This window comes from Chelonoidis abingdonii, chromosome 25, assembly GCF_003597395.2.
Source record: "Chelonoidis abingdonii isolate Lonesome George chromosome 25, CheloAbing_2.0, whole genome shotgun sequence".
NCBI lineage: Eukaryota > Metazoa > Chordata > Testudines > Testudinidae > Chelonoidis > Chelonoidis abingdonii.
In genome coordinates, this window is record NC_133793.1 from 11,341,751 (window position 1) to 11,363,138 (window position 21,388).

At 45.7% G+C, this 21,388-nt stretch overlaps 1 protein-coding gene across 8 annotated transcripts in view; it reads left to right on the forward strand.

Annotated features, from left to right (window-relative positions):
- PHACTR4 (phosphatase and actin regulator 4) overlaps window positions 1-21,388 on the forward strand; it is a 126,835-nt gene that overhangs the window by 96,832 nt on the left and 8,615 nt on the right. For 3 of the 8 annotated variants that reach the window (XM_075060773.1, XM_075060775.1, XM_032802903.2), the window contains 6 exons: window positions 10,105-10,281; window positions 10,855-10,935; window positions 14,279-14,443; window positions 14,562-14,930; window positions 19,192-19,774; window positions 20,764-20,990. In XM_075060773.1, the coding sequence (XP_074916874.1) occupies window positions 10,105-10,281; window positions 10,855-10,935; window positions 14,279-14,443; window positions 14,562-14,930; window positions 19,192-19,774; window positions 20,764-20,990 (1,602 nt within the window). Of the gene's footprint in view, window positions 1-5,871; window positions 6,093-7,288; window positions 7,539-10,104; window positions 10,282-10,854; window positions 10,936-14,278; window positions 14,444-14,561; window positions 14,931-19,191; window positions 19,775-20,763; window positions 20,991-21,388 lie in introns of those variants that run through there. The other 5 variants (XM_075060774.1, XM_075060778.1, XM_032802905.2 and 2 more) reach the window with 3 other exon arrangements.

Consider the following 21,388-nt stretch of genomic DNA (forward strand, 5'->3'; position numbering starts at 1 on the left):
TGTCAGTGGAGATTAATAGTGCCTTCCCCTTGGATTTACGAGGTGTTGGAAGGCGGATCTAGTCAGTCTTGGCTGGGCTGCCCGGGCATCAGAAACGTTTGTAGTTTTTAGTGAGAAGGAAGGGTGACATTGGCCTCCCCTGCCCTCAAAGTCTGTCTTCTCCTCCTGATTATCTGCCATCTATAGATTCCTCTTATTGCACAACTTGAGTAAAGGTACCAACCCATTGAACAGATCCTGAATTTTTAAGGGACAGCTCTTGCAGGCTGTCTTCTATTAAAACAGACAAGATGTTCTTTCAAATACAAATCCTGTTAAGATGGTACTGGAGATAGATGTACAAAAGACAGGGAAGTTAAAGGCTCACATTGTCCTGTTATGGTGGAAGAGGCTGGAGAAGTGTAGTTGTGTGTTGTGACCGGAGTCTATTGTTGCTTTTAAGGTCAAGACATCTCAGATATATAAAACACATACCTCCCTCCCTCTTCTCCCCCTTGCTTGCCCCCCCTCCCCAAATTCTTATATAGTTTTAATTTAATAGGCAGGTAGAAACACCAAAGCGAGCATCAAAATGGCATCCCCATAGTCAACAGATGGCTCCTATTTTTTTTTTGAGTCATATTTGCTTACTTTCCTGAAAGACTTCGTTTTGTTACTTTCGAAGACAGCACATCTAGGACAGAGGGAGATAGATACTACTCTGGCTTGTACATCAGTAGCTAATTTTAACAGTTAAGCCTTAACAGAACTGTTAACTGAAGTCCTAGCTGCAAAATCACTAAGTGATGGCGCTATGCTAGACAGGACTCCTAGATTCCAGGGTGACTTTACAAGACTGGCATATTTACTTGTAAACTAAGTCATCTTAGGTCTGTTCCACACAAGGAACTTTTGCTGGAATAGCTGTGCTGGTCTGGGGCGTGAAGAAGTATAATCCTGACCCTGACTGACATCCATGTACCAGCAAAAGCCCCTAGAGGAGATGAAGTTATACCAGCAGTTTTGCCAGTATAGCTTATTTTTCTTGGAGTGGGAGGGGAATAAGCAATACCAGAGAAGCAGTTTTTGCCTGTGTAAATGCCATCCACACTAGGAGTGCTTTGGCAGTGTAGTAAGCGCACTGTCACCTTCCAGGTGTGTACCTGACTTTACTCTGGAGTCACTGAGGGATGATAAATGGGGACCCATCTTCTGCGGGGTTTTTTGGCTGTGAAAGACTGAGATGTTTTTTGTAGGGTGGCCTGACTTTCTGGAGTGTGGATATAGGGAATGGGCTGAAATGCTATCAGAATGTATTTTTCCTTTGTCATTTCTTTTTCCTGCATAATGGAAATGTTTATATCTGGTCCCAAAGTGTGTGACATTGGACCAATCTGCTGGCAGTGCTTTATGGTCACGTGGGAGTTCATCTTTGAAGGTTATCCCATCAATCTGACTTGCTCAAGTGTGTTTGGGTGATGTTAACCTAGATGGTGGTGTGACCCTGTCCTTGCATGATCTGAGGAAGAGCTCAAAAACTACTCTCTCTCGCTAACAGAAGTTGGTCCTGTATTCCAGATATTACCTCCTCCACCTTGACTTTCCTTGGGGATTTCAAAGGTGCAGAAGACCTCTTGACAGTCAAAAAGATTCCCGCTCCTGGAACAAATGTACTTAATATTCTGTCAATCTGTGGGGCTGTTTAATGTTCCAGTAGAACTATGCATATCGTTGATGTTAGTAAGGAAGTTACTGCATAAGTGCTGTAGCCAGTTTTCAAACACTTTTATTAAGTGACAAAGGCCTTAGCTTACGGCATGAATACACACGTCCCTTAAATTTAAGGCTTTTTAAAAAAGTCTTTCTAGTCCCATATATAAAAAATTAGAGCATATGAGGTTAAGTGCACTGAGAGTGGTGCTGGAGCCACATCCAGGAAAATTAAGAGCAAGATGCATTGGTTTTTGTAAAGAAACTTGACATGAAAAAGATCAAAATGCCAAAAAAAAAATAGGCCTTATTTACATATAAACTTGAACCAGTTTGGGTAAAGCAGTGCACATCTTCACATAGACACTTATTTTGATTTTTAGATTCAATATGTTCTACTTACGCTAAACTGAAATATATCTGGTTTAACCTGAAATAAGTATCCATACATGGGCGACACATATAGGAGGCGTAGGGAGGCTAAGACTCCCCAAAATAAAGAAGGCTGCCCATGCAAGGGGCAAATGCTGGATGCGGGTCGCCTCCCTTTGGAGGTATGCCGGGCTGCTGCCTTTGTACCCGGGGAGCAGGAGTGCTGGAAGCTCCCTAGAAGTGTGGTTGGGGGGGGCACCAGCACCCATACCGAGCCCCTAGCCCTCCCCTCCCCTCCAAGACCCTGCCCACACTCCACCCCTCCCCCTGTGGTCCTGCCCTGACTCTGCAGCGAGACCCTATTCCTGCTCTGCCTCTTCCCCCCAAGGCCCTGCCCTCTGCTCGCTCCTCTCTGCCCCTTCCCCCTGTTGCTCACCCTTAGGGCAGGAAAAAAGGTGGGAGGGCATAGTCCTCCCACTTTTAAAAGTGATGGCACCAAGGCTCCCTGGCCTCCCCTGGCAGAGGAAGAGGCAGAGCAGGGAGAGCTGGAGTGAGGGCAGGGCCTCAGTGGAAGAGCCCGAGAGGGGGCGGGGCCTTGGGGTGCAGTGAGGGCATGTCCTTGGGATGGGCCAGAGCGGGAGAGGGGCCACCATCCAGTTGCTGGCGGCCCCACAATTCTAGGGAGCTTCTGGCACTCCTGGGAGTGGCCACCCCAAACAAAAAACTCATGTACCACCTACATAGCCACACAGCCTTTTGCATAGGTTTAAAATGCCCCCTTAAATTGGATTTTTGCAACTCTGCATGTAGACAAGCTCTGAGGTTCACAGGGAGAGGACTAATCTATAGAGTTATCTAGGGGAGTTCTCTAAGAGCAGAAACTCATCTGGTGATTAGTAGATTGCTTGCAGTAACTCCTGTAAATAAAAAGAAATTGAACCACTTTTATGTGAATGGTAATCCTTTAGCATGAAGTGGTATAGGACAGCAACAAATTCATGAAAGGCTAAATGCAATGCCAACTCAAAACAAACCATCAGTTTGCGAAATAAAATCCTGATATCCGCGTTTGAGGTTATTTCTTAACAAAAGCAAGATTCTAACACATTCCATCTAGCCTGGTTGTTCTTATGACTCCCATCGCTGGTGCATCATCCACCCTGTCACTCTGTGTGATCATCTCGAGTGTGTGTGCTCACTGAGTTCCTGTCTAACACTAGTGTCATAAGAAAACACGGATAGCATTAACATTTCAGCAGGAGGAAAGATGGACTGGGAGAGCCGCCCTCAGCCAGGCAGTGTCGAGACACTTGTCTTGTTCCTCGTTCACACACTACTCTGCAGAATGGGTGGTGGAAGGAGCATGTCCTCTGTATTTAATCTAAAACTGTGGTTCTCAAACTGGGGGTAGGGACCCCTCAGGGGGTCGCAAGGTAATTACATGGGAAAAGTCGCAAGCTGTCACCCTCCACCCCAAGCCCCGCTTTGCCTCCAGCATTTATAAAGGTGTTAAATATATTAAAAAGTGGCTTTAATTTATAAGGGGGGGTCGCACTCAGAGGCTTGCTATGCAAAAGGGGTCACCAGTACAAAAGTTTGAGAACTATTGATCTAAAATATGGTAGGAGAAAACAGTATACAATCTGTTCTGCCTCTGAACGTCTCTTTAAAGTTGCCATTTTTCTTCAGTGGAATCTGGAAATACCTGTAAGCTCTCTCAGCTTCATCAAACTTCCTGAACATTTAATAGTCTAGTGTGACTCTTACACATCTGGGGTGAAATTCCTAGAGAAGATTTCCTTATGTTTTTCAACCTTGTACACTGGCAACGAGCTCTAAGTTGGATGTGGGCATGGAGTCCATCTATAATGATGAACCAAGTTAAAATCATGATTTAACCTTATTTGCAGTGGACATCCTGGGTTTGGACTGTACGGAGACTAAATTAAACTGGCTTTAAAAAAAATCACTAAAAACTATGTCAGCCTAACATCTCTGCCTAGCTTAGAGCTCTTTTCTACCTCACCTTGGCTTGTGATTTTTGCTGTTTCTTGATCCTGTATATCAGAGGCCCTGGTGTTCTAAAAGATTATCTGGGTACCCATTGCCATTTTAAAGAGGGTCAATGAATATCAGCTAACAAAGGATTCTGTTATTGAGGTTTTTGCTTGAAGACTCTCCTATTCCTTTTTTTAAGGTGGGTGCGCAGTGCAATACAAAAGTGTTGCAATGGGCTTGACCAGATTACACCATTTGAGGGATGATGCCTATTTTTAATAAAACCCAGAGATCCTTGCTCTGTTGTGGGATTTCATCTATCAGGATATCTGACTCTCCATGGTAACTTGAGGCAAAAACGTTGCCATCTTTCCCAGAAATTCCATCACCAAGCTTCTTGGGAATCAATGACACATCTACAGGAAATCATTAAGCCACTAGTTGACTGTGCTGGAGGCAATCAGCTTGGAGTGTGTCAGGAAATCGAGGCCTTGAAGAATATATAAGAAGCTGGCTCCTGTCAATGACATGGTTTCTGTTGGATGAAAAGTACTGTAGGCAGCTTAAGGGCATTTTCGTCTTTTAGCACAGCTCTTCTGCGTCTAAACAAAATGCAGGAGGAGAAAACAAGGTTGAATCAGTTTTAAAATGCCAAGAATAAAAGAGAACTGTAGGACTTTAGTGCAAACAAAAGTGTGATCTCTTCTGTGCATCACAAGTGCCCTCGACAAAATTGCTTTTTAACTTTAGAGAATCTCATTCATGTGTCTTTACTTTTCTTTAAATGTACTTCAGATTGGAATGTCCTAAATTCCAGCAGGAAATGTTTGTGTGTTGCAGGGAGGAAGGCCCTGGGATGCTTTTGCAAGTGGAGTTTAAGTGCACCGGGAGGGGCGCGGTTGCATAAAAGGTGATGGGAGCAAAGTGTGTGTTAAACATATTAGCAAATTGTTAGAGCTTTCAACCTTAACAGAATTCTATCAAGTGGTTAAAATATACTTTGTGCCCATCGGGCAAGATTGGCCCATGTTTTAACATGGGCATTTGGATTGCTTTTATGCTAAAGCATGATCCTCCTAAGCACCTTCACAACTGTGCATTAGACAACAGAGAATGTGGACTTGAAGGGCCAGCTGCCTGAAATGTGTGACTGAAACGGGACACTAGTTTTTTAATGGAGGTGCAGCACAAACGCTTGAGTGGGAGAACATGCTGGTTTGAAGTTGTAGCTTTCTTCAGAGTTGTGGCGTGAAAGAACACCTTTGCTATCACGAGGCAGTTGTACCCAGACAACGAATTAACCTGTTGTGAAGCATTTGATAGAAAGTGCGGCAACCCTTTTACATTAGATCTATGCAGTTATTCTTTTCATTAAAATTGGTTAAACAAGGTTCTTCCTAAGGGTGTGAATGAGTATATGTGTGTGTCAGAGGTTCTTATTTGAAATGGTCTTGACTGGCTAATGATGATGCTTAGAGCCCTTCACGGATACAAAATTTGTATCCACATCTGATCCGCGTTCTGCAAAAATGGTCCGTGGATATCCACATCCGAGTCTCGCATCTGCCCCCATATGTATGGCTTGAGCTTGCCACACAGGTGGGTGAGAACTGTGCTCTGGTGAGAACTTTGGAGGAGCTGCTAGAAGTTCACACTCCTAATTTCCCGTTCCTGTTTCCCCCAGTCTCTTTTTTTCCGAAGCACTAAATTGCAGCTCTTTAGCATAGTTTCCTAGCTGTATGACTCAGATAAGGAGAGGTGTGTTCTCTTGAACTTATCATTATAAAACAGCCTACAGACCTCCTACACTTCATTAACCAGCAGAATAAGGAGAGGCCGTGAGAAAAAACACCTTGTCCAGACAACTGTGGTGGAAGACTCGGTGGCTGCCAAAATCTACTCCCCTTGTGTGCCATTTTCAGAAATTTGTTCACTGGTACCTACTGGAACTGTCCTGAAACTGAATGCTCGCATGAGTCCAGATTCTTTCCTTGGTCTTCCAGGGGATTACCCACTGACAGAACAGTCGCTGAGTAAGCAAGACTACTTGGAATACATGTCACTCTAATGCATGTCTACAGCATCTGATCCACCCTGTAATTAAGAATGTGAATGAAGAATTAAGAAAGTTAATATAGCTTATAATGGCACCATAAGACTGCTGTTTTAAATGGCTGTGTGCACAGGTTCTTCCTTTCACAGTCATTAATAATTAGCACTATTGGGGAGCATGGCAATTTACAAACCCAAGTGTAAGTGGTCGTTTCCCTGTGATGCTTGTGATGATGAGTCATGTTTCAGACAAAGGAGGAAGGGAGCTGCTCTCATGACATAAATAGTCTCCTGACAGACAAGAATTCTCAGTGAGAGGTTGCTTAGTACAATGCAGTGAGCCGACACTGATGGGAGAAATAGTGTAGAGTTTGACTTAAAGTATCTGTGATAGCCAGAACTGAATGATGTGACAGAATTAAATAGTGGATAAATTCTACCTCCCTGCTTAAGCCTGTTTGGATTTGTGCTGATTTAACTTGTTTTTGGCTGCTCAGTGTCAAGTTTGGAATCTTGTTGGCATCTAGGATTTTGGTCCATCTGCTTGCTTTGCCACGCCCACCCTCTGATGTCCCCAGAGATGGTTGTAAAAGGAGAGCAGATATGGTCCTCCTTCTAATTGGAAGCGGAGAAATTGCAGCTTTTTGAGCTATCGTCTCAGTTCATTAATCTCTGGACCTGACAGTTAGCTTATTAAAAGAAAACGGAGTCCATTTTGCTTAGTGCAGCACTCTGAAACCTCAGGAGGCAGAAAGCGCTTGAGCTCACATTTCTTATACCGGTCCTGACTGGAGATGTATTTGAAATGAGTTTGACATGGGTCTTCCATAATGCTGGTATTGCACCGTCAGTATAGTGATGGTCACCCACCATAGGCTCAAATGCCTTCATGGCACTTCAGTTCCAAATTCAATTCACTGTTTGTTCCTGGCAAGAATTTCTGCTTGCCCTGTGAACTTTCAAAACACTCTGCTGAGCAAAGTGAATGCAACTTTTTAAATCTACACTCACGGCTCCAGGACTAATGCTTCGGTCTCTGACGAAACTGCCTCGAAACATCCAGGCAATCTATCTTTGGTGTTAAGTTTAAAAGTCCAGTCTGATTTTCCTGTGACTAATCTAGGTGAACATGAATTAAACTAAAATAGGTATCTTATGTGCTTGCTTTTCATACAAGTGTGGGACTACCTTAGGCTGTTTACATACTTGCAATAATTCATCAGCTTTGTCTGTAACTGAATCAAGTTTTGAACTTGCGTACCTTTCTGAAATGGCTCCTGGCTGTGGCTATGGCCTCAGCTCTTCACTGAGGCCAAGTGAATCAGACTTTTCTAACTGAGAAGGTAGATTATTACTGCATCGAAGCTGGACTCCAGTGAGTCAGGAGGAAGAAATCTTTGTAGAGCCGGAAGAAACATGCCTTATAGGTAAAATCAAATTGACCTATGTTTGGGCCTAGGATGTCAGGTTCTAAAATACGTTCCAACTAGTTCAGGCAGTAAAATGTTGGAAAATGCCTTTATATTGATTTTTTCCCCCCTTTTCTATCGCTGCTACCACAGACCTTCATGAAATTGACTCCTGTGCAAAACTCCTCCTGTTCTATCATTTCACATCAGATTATTTGTGTCAGTTTGCTTTCTGATCATTTATCCCACTATTCGCAGCCATTAAAGAGCATCCTGTCTTTACACAGAGTCCTGCCCATCCCTGTAGGACTCACTGGAATACTCTTCCTGTTCCCCCTGCATTATTAAAACACCTTCTGTTGTTTCCTTCTCCCATTGGGGAGGCCTGGTTTTGCATCCTGTCACTTCTTCACCCAAGAAGTGGCCACCAGGGGCCCATCAGTGCTGCTCTTTATGAGCAATATTGCATCACATAGTAACTTTGTCTGTAGCTGCCTGGGGAGCAAAAGATTTGGACTGTTGCTCCTGCATACTTTATCTTTTTCTATGAGTGTGTCTACACTGCAGGTGGATGTGTGGAGCGGGCAGTGATTTGCAGTCCATGCACACTTACTGGTGCTAGCTTTAATCTAGTTAGCTCACTAAAAATAGCAGTGCGCATGCGGTGCCACAGGTTACATAGGAAAGTATGTACCCAGGGGGTCACGTAAGCTTATGCAGTCCTTGCTGCCATGTCATTGCAGCTATTTTTAGCGAGCTAGCTAGATTAAAGCTAGCACAGGTCTGTGGACGTGAACTGTAAATCACACTGCAGTGCAGACTTACCTGCTGAACAGTGTCATGGCGTGAAGATCCAAGTGTCTGTCAATGAAACCCTAGTGAAATACAACACACAGGCCTTTCCTATTTTCTTTTCTCTTTCTCTGGAAATTTGATCTCCCACATATTGTTAAAACAGGTCAAGTTCTGACATCTGGTACTACGTCTTCTGGCCGGTGTTACATAAATGTTATGATTAAGTGTATGATATTCTATTTGGGATGTGCTGGACTTAGACGTTGGCTCTTTCCAAAAAACTCTAGCCCTGGGTGATGGGATTCTTGGTTTGAGCATCCTGTATGTGAATAGCAGATGAGTGAGTTGCCATCAGAAAAGGCCGCACCGCTGACCTGCAGAGACATGTCACGTAGCCTAGTTTGAGACTGTATAGCTCAAGGACTTCACGTGTCCAAAAAGTTTGCATCGAACTCCCCAAAGTGTTTTTATTTACAATTGCTCAGAAAATAAGGCCCACAACCGTTATTTATAGCCCGGGGCATACACAATAGATTCCCCAGTGTATTAGGGTATGCAGTTCATTCTAGTATTACAAAAACCCTTAGAGGCCTGGTCTACACTAGTAAATTAGGTCTGTATAACTGTGTTGCACAGGGGGGTGAAAACTTCACGCCACTGAGTGATGCAGTTAAACCAATCTAAGTCCCCATGGAGACAGCACCATGTTGACAGAAGAATTCTTCCCTCTACTGAACTTGGTAGGTGGATTGTGTAGACTGATGGGAGAACCCCTCCTGTCAGCGTAGGTGGGTCTATGTTATAGTGTTTTAAGTGTAGACAAGCCCTCAGTAAGGCTCTCTCTTCCCAATACTGGCTACCATCCTGGTGTCCTGTAGAGCGACTTGGGTGCTCCCAAGTCACATATAGGTAGAGACCAGGGATTCTCAGCCTCTATATTATGCCCATGAAGTGGGTCACTAGCAATCTTCAATACGAAGCAAAGCTGTTATTTCCCCCTTCCCCTAGTAAGTTCTAGTAAAATTGCAAACTCCAGGCAAGCAAGAAAGGTGATTGGCCTATCTTGATGTTTTGTGTTCCAATCACTCTTCACAACTTGCTTCATAAGGAGGCTTTTTGATACAGAACTATGTTCCATGAGTACATCCTCTCCTGCTGCGTTCTTCTGGGAATTCTAGTACACTAGGTGGAGTGCAAGGTTGCATTGTTTTGCTTTCCTGAGTTTTTGTTACTCTTGGCCCGGTAGCTTGTTACGGGGGCGGGGAGTGGAAATCAGACCAGCTTAGTTCTATTGTATACAGCCGTTGAGATGGGCTGATAACTTCAGTAGGTTCTGTCTAAATACAGTCATGGAAGTCCGCCATGCTGAAGTACAGAAGGTATTTTATTCATGTAACGACTTGTGTCCGGAGCAGTTGCTTCCAGCTGAGACCCAGAGACCGCAATAAAGCTTTTTGTTTGTGCTCCTAGGGCTAAATTATAGCACTGTACAAATATTAACTAAGTCACAGTTACACTTGAGGGATTTTTAACACATTGCAGTATGTCTTTAGTCTGTTAGCACTGAAAACTTCACTTGATTGCTTCCTTACTCCTGTTCAGTACTGACTAGTTATGTGAAGGCATGGAGTCTTGCTATCTCCTCTGCATGAATTTGCATCACTCACTGCTTATCACTTTCCCGATATCCACAGGAGGGTTGGCAGGGACTGGCTGGGTGGGAAAGGAGGGACCTCACATTTCGACTTCACTGGAATAAACCCGTGACTTTGCTTTTTCTTCTATGTAGCTGAGGAAGTGGATCATCCGCCATCTGACATGGGGATGGGGGCTGATGTTCTGGAATCTGGAGACACCACACCCCCCACCAAGAGGAAAAGCAAGTTCTCGGGCTTTGGCAAGATTTTCAAACCTTGGAAGTGGAGGAAAAAGAAAAGCAGTGACAAATTCAAGGAGACTTCAGAAGGTAAAGCATCAGGCGTGGTGCTGGTCTTGAAGTTTGATTTAAACACTTTTCCCCACCGGGGAAGTGCATACCAAGTTGTTTCATCTTTTGCAATTAGCCAGCAGAGCAGTAGCAGCTATGGGTGAGCTGCAGAGGCCGGCTGAAGCCTTGTGTCCCAGTGCTGGCATGTTTGGGATCAGAGCTTAATTCTTTGCCAGGGATGGCAACAACAAATTCACTGATAAGAGGCCCCAGCCACTGGCTCCTTAAAACCGCAGCTTAAACATCTTTTAACTGTAGAAAACAATTTTCTGAAGAGTTTTAAAGATGCAAGATTCCTTAATTGACAGGAACTTCTCCAACAAGGCTTAGGTTGGAGGAATGACTGTTCACTGCTCTAGCACTATATTCTGGTGTGTGAATACAGGCCTCAGACAGGATATTTTTAACCCCTTCCCTTTTCTTCCTCCATGCAAAATGCAGCAACTTGAGCCATTTTTATTTCATCCACAGATCCAGTACATTTAAACCCCATTCTTTTGAAACCCTCCCCTTGCCCTGTTTTCTGAGTGCTTTTTTTCAATTTAATATCAGTTTTAGAACGAAAGATTTCTATGCGAAAGCCAAGAGAGGAGCTGGTTAAAAGAGGGGTTCTGTTGGAAGACCCTGAGCAGGGTGAGTTTGCAAATGAACCTGTCATCCGCCTATCTGTGTTCTGTGTAGCTGGTCTGCTGCTGACATAATCCCATCCTTGTTATTGCACCTTTAAAAAAATAAAATACAATAAGTTAAAGGCTGTTTGCTAAACGTGACCCCCCCACACCCGTCCCTTGTCTGTCCTTTGCACACGCTCCCTGTCTGACTCTGCACTTTGCTAGGAAAGCAGTGTGATGAGGAAGAAATTCCTAAGATAAGCGTTCCCCCGTGTTCTTATGCATCTTCCTGTCTGCTGCCGGCAGGGGAATTCTGTATCACTCCCTGTCGTGTCTGTCATATTTGTATCTCTGCCCAGCCTTTGGTACCATCCCTCCATGCTCCTGTCCTTCACATTCATGCTCACTATAAGCTCCAGGTTGTTCTGATCATGTTTCAGTTTGTATCCTAGCCCCGTTGAGAAATAGGATATCTATAATGTTGAATTTGATTTGTTTCTAGGGCTGCAAGGCCAAAGGAAAGGAAACAAAAATTCAGTACGGCTCTTGTGCTGCTTATGTAGAGGCATTCCATCAAGGAGGTGATAGGTGTCTTTCACATGCCTCTGAGACAGGCCTGTAATGGTGCATTCATTTCTGGGCTCCTCCTTGTCAGAAGACTGTAGCCAAACTGTAGGAAAAGGAGCAAGAAATGATTAAAACAACCCATGAGGAAAGATTCTAGCGAAATAGGGTGAAATATGACTGAAGTCGTCCACAAGTATTTGAACCTTGTGAACACCAAGTTAAGGGAGGAATTTTGTGTGTTCAAAGGTGTGTAATGAGAGGTCATGGATGAAACTGAGGAAGCGAAAACGTAGGCTGGATATAAATTTCCCGAGAGAGAGAGATGGCAGAGGGGGAGAGTGTAACAAGGGGGTGACATGCAGGAGTGTTGCTAAGAGATGGAATTTTGTGTTTTGGCTGCAGTCACATGACCTGGGTTAGGAAGCGAAGAAGACAATTACAATAAGATTAAACGAAGTGCTAGAAAGAAATGTGGGGCCAGATTTTAAATCACAGAAATTAGAAACTGACTCGCTGATATTTTTGTTGCAAGTCAGTGGGAAGTTTCTACAATTGGTCGCAGTTTTAAATCCTGCACTCGGAAGATCAGTGTATTTTCCAAAAGATAAGTGGTCTGGAGAGAGCAGAAAAGGTTTTTACCCACTTGTATACGCTCTGCTGGCTTGTGGGTTCTGACATTGAGGTCTCAGTGGCTCATTTTTATAAACTTCTTTGCTATCCTTAATTCAGTTCTACACAGCCGCATTGTGTCTAGTATTCACCTTACAAATTGCTAACAGTGCAGGCAAAACTCAAAATTGTAACACAAATAAAGGAGAGCAGCTGGCCGGGGTAGTGAGGACGTGTTCAGATGGGATGTGAAAATAGCTGGAGTTGTGGCAGATACAGGAGGGCTGTGTGGGGAAGAGGTGTAGAGAAAGGTGGTTTATCCACAGTGGGGCAGCAGACAAAGTCCTTGAGGCAGGCTGTCCCAGGCTCATGGAGGGCTTTAAAAGCAAAGACGACCATTTTGAACTAGATTATGGAAATCCATTGGAATTGAAATGGCTGGGGATAAGAATGAGAGAGCCAGCAGCAGCGTCCTGTACATGCCAGAACCTGGAGAATATGGGAAGGCATAAGGAGAGAGTTTGAATAGGTAAGGTGGGGCAGGGGGGTGTAATATCTAGGGAATTGTCCAAGGAAGATGACAGGCAGATTTTACGGCAGCGTTTCCCTGTGTGAGGGAACTCGTATGAAGGGCACAAAGGACTAGTCAGAGGGCCATCTGGATTGTCCTCCAGAATCCTGGCTTCAATTTTAAAATTAAAGTCTCATGTTTGCAAAGAAAACCATAAAAACACTAAGGCCATGTCTGTGCAACTGGCGCAACAGTGGCACAGCTATGCTGCTGGAGTGCCATAACTGCAGACCCTTCTTACGACGGTGGAAGAGCTTTTTCCATCAGCATAGGTCATCCATTTCTGAGCAGTGGTGGCTAGGCTGACGGGAAGAATTCTTCCACTGATTTATCCATGCTCAGGGAAGAACCGTAGCTATGTCACCCTAACTTTTCAGTGTAGACCAAGCTTAAGCAAATTTAATCAATACAGCAACATCTGCCTGAGCTCTCAGAGAGCTTGAAACAATAGCTGAGAGTGAAAAAAATGTGTCCCATCAATCAAATCGATGACAACTAAGGTTATGTCTACACTACAGCTTATGTCAGCAAAATTTATGTCACTCGGGTGTGAATAAATCACCCCCTGGAATGACATAAATTACACCAACATAAGCACTTGTGTGCACAGCATTATGTCGGGGAGAGCTTCTGTAATACTATATGGCAGGGCTAAAGCGGTGTGTGGCTGGCTTTGTTCTCCTGAAGAAATGCTCAACTTTCAGAGTTTAGGGAACACTGCTCTAGAAAACATGGTAAGAAGTAGTGAGGATTAAGGTTGACGAAGGGTATGAAAACACGTTCTAGACCTAAATCAAAAAGGAAGGTAGATGAGGTGGGGCTTCATTTAAGGAAACTCATCTTCTCCATTGTTCAAAGGTTTGGGGCTGCTCATCATTCTCCAGGGCAAATGCTGCAGGAATGCCATGTACAAACCAGTATGGAAGGTATCCGTGCCCTGGGAACACTGAATGACTCTTGTCTTCAGAACAAATCTATTGTACATACAGTGGAAACCTGGCCAGCATTATGAGTTCTGAAATGTAGCAGAGTACAGGGGTTCATTAGAAAGCCCTTTAAGTAAGCTGATGCAGAAGGCTACAAGACCTTGATTGCAACAGCTGCTGGACTGCTGATCATGGGATAGTGCTGGCCTTGAAGGCATCTTAACTTTGAACCTTGTAAGTATGTTCCTTTGTAAATGAGCCCATTGTATGGGAGATTGATGGGGGAATAAACAGATTGTTGGAATAAACCAGAGTTACAGGAGATCAAGCCCTATACTGTCTTTTAGCATATTGTTGTTGAAATCAAGAGCTCCAAACTAACTTGGTGCTGATGTTACCATGTGCTATTTTATGCAGAAAGTAATTCTAGGACCAGATATTCCAGAAGTAAAAGGAGCGTTGTGGATACTTGGAGATTTTTAAATAGACAATCATTGGCAATCTATTACCAGTTCACTGCCTACCGATAGCTGTGTATCTTCTCAGGCTTCACATCATAGAATCATAGAAGTGGAAGGGACCTCAAGAGGTCATCTAGTCCAGCCCCCTGCTCTTATGGCAGGACTAAGTATTCAGTATCTTTTGCCTTTTCTGATGGTTTTCTTTCATTCCTCACCCCCATCCCCTCACAGATGGAGAGGAACCAGACAAACTAAGCCATGCTGCGTTGAAGAACGGGCACACAGTCCCCATTGGTGGTTCTGGGATGTCAAACCTGGCCCATCTGGAGGAAGAGGTTGGGAAGAAATCAAGTCTTAGAAAGTCTGTTCCAGTTGAGGAACCAAAGAAAAGACCAGGTAGGAAATCAGTCTTGCTTCAGCTTCTCACAAAGAAATATCTGTTTTGAATTCTCTTCTCTTGGGTCCCCTCATTCACCAGTCTCTATAAGCTCTTGTTTTGTGTTTCACTTTGCAGGCTCATCCAGTAGCAATCCTAGTTCAGAAATGGAGCCTCCTCATGAGCCGCATGCACCCAAACAGCCTTTGCTTCCTCCGAAAAGACCCTCGTCCTCTTCTCAGGAGGCAAGTGATGTGCAGGCGAGAGATCCTGTGCCTGCCAGCCGCACTACAAGGACTACATCCTCCTCTACTGTTACTGCCGCCACCAGCATAGCAAAGACGGTCAATTCCACAGTCGCCCCTTGCCCAGCCCCCAGGACTGTGCCCCCTGCTTTTGCCAGCACTAACACTACTGCTACCACAAGTACAACCAGCGTGGTGCCTGCCAAACAGCCCCCCATCCCGCCCCCGAAGCCGGTGAACAGAAATAGCAACCCTTTAATAGGTAAGTGTCTGCCTCTTTGCAAGTGGCTGTCAGTCAAACCTAGGATGCTCTTTCGTTCCTTCTTTGAGATTGCAAACTCTGTTTGGAAGGGAAGATTTGTGTTGCTGTGTTCAGACATAACATGTCTCAAATGCCTGTGAGCAATCAAGGACCTTCAGTGCTTGACCACTGGACAGGCATGGAAACTGGGTGAGCTCTGTTGGTGCAGGTCCCATCAGCACAGGGCAAATGTTAATTACTTTCAAGTGGCGCTACAGACCGAACAATCTGCCTAGCACCGATGTATCCAGCAGCTGATCAAGTGAGGCAATATCTAGTTTTTCTGTGAAGGGTAGTGATTGAGATTAAAAATCACTGTTGTAATAAAGTGTCTTTAACCTTCAACCAATGTGGGAACTTATCAGCTGTGCTGTACTGGAAGGCTTGGGATTGTTAGTAGGTCTTAGAAGACTTGCACCTGTAAATCACCAGTTTGTATGATCAGTGGAAGTTTATGGTTACAGCTGTTTGGTGTCCTAATGAACTGGTAAATCCCACTGGGAAATATCCACATGACAAATTATTGTGGTATTTGGCACAGATCGGTGCCATTGCTGCCAGTTGCAGCAGCGAGGCAAAGGACTCGGAGTGGACTGTGAAGTCTGAACTACGCCCTTGCTTCTTGAGGTGCTTCCTCAAAGTGCATTGGCAAGGCAGGGATGTTGGGGAAGCATGCCCCCCTTGCTGCTGTGGATAAACGGAGAAATTCAGGCTGTGGGGCTGCTCATCTGGCAAACTCCAGAGCACTAAAATGTAAATTAAGAGCTGATTCTTCCCAGTGCTGGTTAAATAAAGAATTAAATGCATCTATTTCCAAACCTGTTTTAACAGAACATGTTAGGGGGAGTTTCGTGCCATGCAGTTAGCCCAGTATTCAGTATTGGTCTCTTAGATGCTTTGGTTCAGTCTTGAATAAGTCACAAGTGAAATGTGTTAAGTGAACTGAACGAAGCTGTTAAAGGCCAATCCCCATCTCACAACCACTGCACAGCTCTGTCGCTAGGCTTTGGACAGAAGTAGCAGGGAGTGCCACAGATCAGGACTGAGATGTATGTGCAGAGTAGGATGACCAGATGTCCTGATTTTATAGGGACAGTCCCGATTTTTGGGTCTTTTTCTTATATAGGTTCCTATTACCCCCCAGTCCCATCCCGATTTTTCACATTTGCTGTCTGGTCACCCTAGGGCAGAGCTGTGGAATGAATCCATCTCAAGAATGGTGGCTGGGCTTATGCAGGTCTTGTTTGGGAGGCATTAGCAGAGCTGTATAGAGAAAGCCAGCGCAGGACTATCTGGAGTAGGCTTAGGCCACTGCTTTCATTTCCACAAGCAAATAACACTACTTCTCCAGCCTAAAAAATAAATATGAACCAAATAATTCAGTTTTTCTGCTCTGGGATGCTCTCTGCTCTAGCAGGTTTTACAATTGAACTTTGCATGGTATTAAACTGCTGTTTGCCAGATGACAAAACTAGTCTGACCGTTCCTGTTGTGCATGCAAGGAAATACCTTCTTTGCTTGCTTAAGCTGCTTGCACACAACATGGGTGGTATTTGAAATGCCCCAGCACTAATTGCAGATAGCGCTGAGAAAAAAATGGTAATGAAAGAGAGCAAAGTGTCATTCTGTTGCTATCCCCAGGGTAGGGCCTCAGACACCTATGGCAGAGGGTGTGGCGGGAGTGAGAAGAGTTAAATGTAAGTAGAGCTGAAGAGCTCTGCACCTGTTTTGCTTGTTTTGCCTGTTGAGAATCTACATCCAAACAGTGACCAATTTCACAACTGTACTCTGTACAGACCTACATTTAAATACTCAGCACGATGCTGTTGCTCCTGATACAAAGGTATTGAAAGCAGGATTGGAGTTAGCCATTCTGCAGTATCCAGCCTGCATAGTTTCACTAAAGGATGAAACTGAAGGGACGTGTGTTTGGATGGTGTAAACACCAAGGAGAGGAAGAAAATATTTAACACATAGTAAAGGTTAACTAGGAACAATGGATTTGAATTAGGCGAAGGAATATACAGCCTGAATGTCAGGAAGTGTTACCCAATGGTGAGACTGGGGAATAGGCTCCCAAAGGAACTGGTGGAGGCCCCACTGATTGACTGAATAAAGACTAGGTGACAGAGCACAGAGTGGAAGGGAGCAGCCCCGCACTGGAAAGAGCTGAATGTGGCTGACGTAACCCATCTCTTCCATCTCTGCTTTCTCATCCTATGCTGCTGGCCTCTTAAACGACACTTTGCGGCAGGATAGGCTCAGGAAATGCATAACGAACTTTTACCCACCAGCAGTTCACAGGGTATGCATGGATTCTGGCAAGGCCACGCCCGGTACAGGGGCAGCTGTGTCGTTCACAGCAAAGTGGCAAATTTAGTCTTTACTAGAGTAATATGTTGGCTTCTGTGTTGGATCAGAGGAGTGTGTACTGTCCTGGGTGCAGTGAAACTAATTTTTAGCCCAGTGAGAGAGACCCCTTTGCCTTACTCATGAAGAGAGACAGATTGGATTCACAGGACACTTGCAGCAGGGCCTGGGCCTGTGGGTGCTCTGCTTTTCTAACTCCCATTTATGGGAGGTGCTGGCTACTTGGCCCTTCAGAATCAGGCTCTTAGTACCCAAACCTGATCTCTTGGGGCTGATCCTATGTGGCTTTGAGCAGCACTGAAAGCAGAAGTCAGTGGGAGCTGAGGACATTCAGCACTAGACAGGATCCTGGCCTCAATCTGTAAGGGAAAAGTCTGTAAATTTGAAACAGCTGAAAAATGTGTCCGCCTCTGTATTACTGCAGTCTTCCCAGAAAGCGCAATCTCCTCATCTCCTGCTGCCTTTTGTGGTTCTGCAGCACCACTGGACTAGCATCTCTTGCCCCAGATCTGGGGAATATGTCGATACAGATGTGATTGTGGTGGTGAAAACAAGCAGACACAGAAGAAAACTGACCTTTTCCAAGCAATTTGGTAGGAGGGAAATTGACCTTTCAACCCTAAGAAGCTGCTACTGCATAAATATTAAAGGCCAAAAAACCACTGCCGAAGAGCCTTTATTATCCCACTCCCACCTGCTCCTGCTATTACTGCAGTGGGTCCTGTGGGACCCACAGGATCCCAGTCCCACTGCAGGACTCTGCACTAGTCCCATGCAGGGCTCAGCACTGCAGCAAGAGTCCAGTGTCCTTTTTAAACACTGGGTGTTCTCCTGTAGGACGGAAGTGACGTACCACGTGTGAGGTCTCCAATTTTGGGAGCCACTACTGAAGACTATATTTTCTAGATGGGGCACATTACATTTGGGCTCCAGCCCTCTTCCCCTAGTCACATTGTTCTTGTCGTTCTCTCCTTGATCAGCATCAAACAGCACAGACCCCTGCATTAAATTCAGGCCTGCCCCACAAATTGGGACGGGACTTCCCCAGATGTAGATTTCATGGGTCCTATAAACCCCTCTGGACACATGACGTCAGCTCTGCTTTAGATACTAGTGACCACAGTAGAACCATAGATGAGGGGTAAGCTGGTAACAGGATTTATGGTGACCCAGTGTTGAGTCCACATGGCGTAGGGAAAGCACTTTCATGCTGGAGAGGAGTGGCTAGCAGTAATGTTCTCTGTGGCTAGCTCTGACAGCTAAACTGAGTGTGAGCATGTTAACGTTTCAGTCCCACTGACTTTTGGCTTCAAATAGCAATACCCTAAAAGGGTTATGTGAAGAGAGAAGCTTAAAGTCCAGGGTTTTGTTGGGGGATGTTGTATCAGATTCCATTGTTGGGTGATGACTGTAAATGCAGACACAAGGCACCCTGGTTGCATTCATTCCTGCGCTAAGTGAGGAGCATACTGATCTGCATGTCCTGCACCTGCCCAAGGAATGCTGCCTTTCCTGGAGCTGGCCCTTCTGCTGCACTCTCGCCAAGCCAACGAGACGAGCAGGAGCTCTTCCAGACAGCTCACTCTTGGCTGCTGTCCTGACTTCTTACCTTAGTAGCTAGAAGAGCAAGTGCGAAGCTTTGCCACTCAGTTACCTCTGGCATCCGGCTTTAGGGAGCGAGTAGCTGAGACTGCAGGAGGTCATGCAGTCTGATCATAGTCTCAGTGGGTCAGAATCTGCCTGCTTCTAACCACTGGACCCTGTAGCCTTCTGGGCTCAGCCAGTGGATGAGTGAGGGGTACGGGGCTACGGCGAAGCCCTAATAAAATGTGGGATCTCTCTTCTCTTCCAGCTGAACTGTCTCAAGCAATGAACAGTGGTATGGGCTCATCAAAGCCTTCCCCGCCCTTACCACCCAAGAGAGGCATTCCATCTAACGTGGCACCTTCGCTGGAGTCAACTGCTGCCTCGAAACCACCAAGCGATAGGGTAGCGTCAGCTTCTCGTCCCGCATCGATACCAGTGCATATCACCGTGTCTCACCCGCCACCGTCACCTTCTCCACCATTGCCCAGCCACGTACCTCCTGAGCCCCGGCGTACGCCCCTGCCTGCCTCCAGCCCTGTGATGGAACCCCAGATCTCCCTGGAACTGCCCAAGGAGACCCCTCCACAGGAAGATCTCAGGTCACTGGAAGTGCCCAAGCGGGCGGCAGAGCAGGGGTTCGGAGAACCTCACGTGCCAACGCGGCTGCCCCAGATCCCACTGCACATCCGGATCCAGCAGGCGCTGACAAGCCCCCTGCCAGTTACCCCACCTGCAGAGGGGTCGCACAGGGCTCACTCACTGCTCTTCGAAAACGACAGCCTTTACGAGGACAACGGCACCCTGGGCCGGGCCAGGTCGCTGCCAGTCACCATCGAGATGCTGAAAGTGTGAGTACAGACTCTGTGCGTGCGGGAGCACTGATGGGTAGGGGGGCAGCCAGGCACACAGCAGCCTGCACTGTGGTGTGGGAACGCTGCGCTCCATAGCCTAGGGCAAGACCCGTGATTGTGGAAAGTGCCCTGGGAATTGAGTGTTTGGAGAAGTGGTGATTACCTTGGTACCCTAGGCAGGAAAAGCAAAAAAAAAAGTTCAGAGGAATCTAGGTATTTAATTGCACTGACGAGACAAAGTGAGATCCTCAGTTTCTTCATTCATCCATGACCTGCTTCTGATGACCTAGAGAGACTGCTTGGGATTTGATGTGGTAGTCCCCCCAGCATCCCCCTCGCCCCACACACTCTGCTCGGGTTCGGCAGCAGGTTTGAATCCTAAAACCCCAAATGGGGTTGGCTGGGGATGGAGTGGGGGGGAAAGGGTTAGCCCCAGATGCCTCAGACAGTGCATCTCCTTGAATTGGTGCTTGCAGAGCCAGGCATCCTTCCGACTCTTCAGGAAGGAGGGATGAGGCAGGGATTATGGCACGGGCCTGTGAGCAGAGCTCCTTCAACCTGCCACTGTTTTGGACTAGCCACAAAGCACCCAAGGAAGCGTCTTGACTTGGGCTTCTTAACCCCCTAACTCCCTTAAGTGCATTTGGAAATCCCACCCATAATCTCTGTCTCAGTTGCTGCAATTCGTGAAAGTTTAAAGCACGTTGACATCCCTGGAGGGGAGGTGCTACTGGAGGGTAAGGAGGTCTGAATACTCTTGCTCGTAGCTCAGCAGGGCTTCCACAAAAGAGTGTGGAGTAAAAGGGGGGGCAGCAGGCCCAGCAAACAGCCATTGGCTACGAAAGGGTTACAGCGCTAGTGACCTGCCTTCTGTAGATAGGCTTCCATTTAAATTGTCATTGGGGCTGGGGATGGAACAAACCCCTGACTTCCAAGTGAATCATTGTCGTTGTTAAAAGAAATAATAATTGTGTGCGTTTTGTTAGTCCAGATGATGATGAAGAGGAGGAGGAAGCAGACCAGGAGGGCGAACGGAGTTCAGGTCCTCACGTTTACATTGGAGATGCACCATCTGTCACGGTCATTCCTAGGCTAATGCCACAGCCCCTGCAGGAGGAAGAAGAGGAGGAGGAGGGGATGAGTGATTCGGACTCCGAGGGACCCATCCTGTATAAGGATGAGGAGGATGAAGAGGAAGATGAAAGCCATAACAGTAAGGTTTCACCATTGGGAGGCCAGCTTTATTCCTACACACACAACTGCACTTAGACACGTCAAGAGCCAAACCAAAAGTCTGGTTGGTAGAGTGTCCCAAAGTGTTAGCCTCTTGGCTTCCTGACAAGTTACATATCCACAGTGCGTGAAGCAATGCATGCTGGCAAACATAATCCCCGCTGTACATACAAAATGATGGGGACTGTTACCACTCAAGAAAGAGTTCTTGGAGTCATCGTGACTAGTTCTCTGAAAACATCTGCCCACTGTGCAGTGGCAGTCAAGAAAGCTAACAGAATGCTAGGAGCTGTTAAGAAAGGATAGATAACAAGACAGAAAATATCATAATGCCGCTATATAAATTTATGGTCTGCCCACACATTGAATACTGTGTGC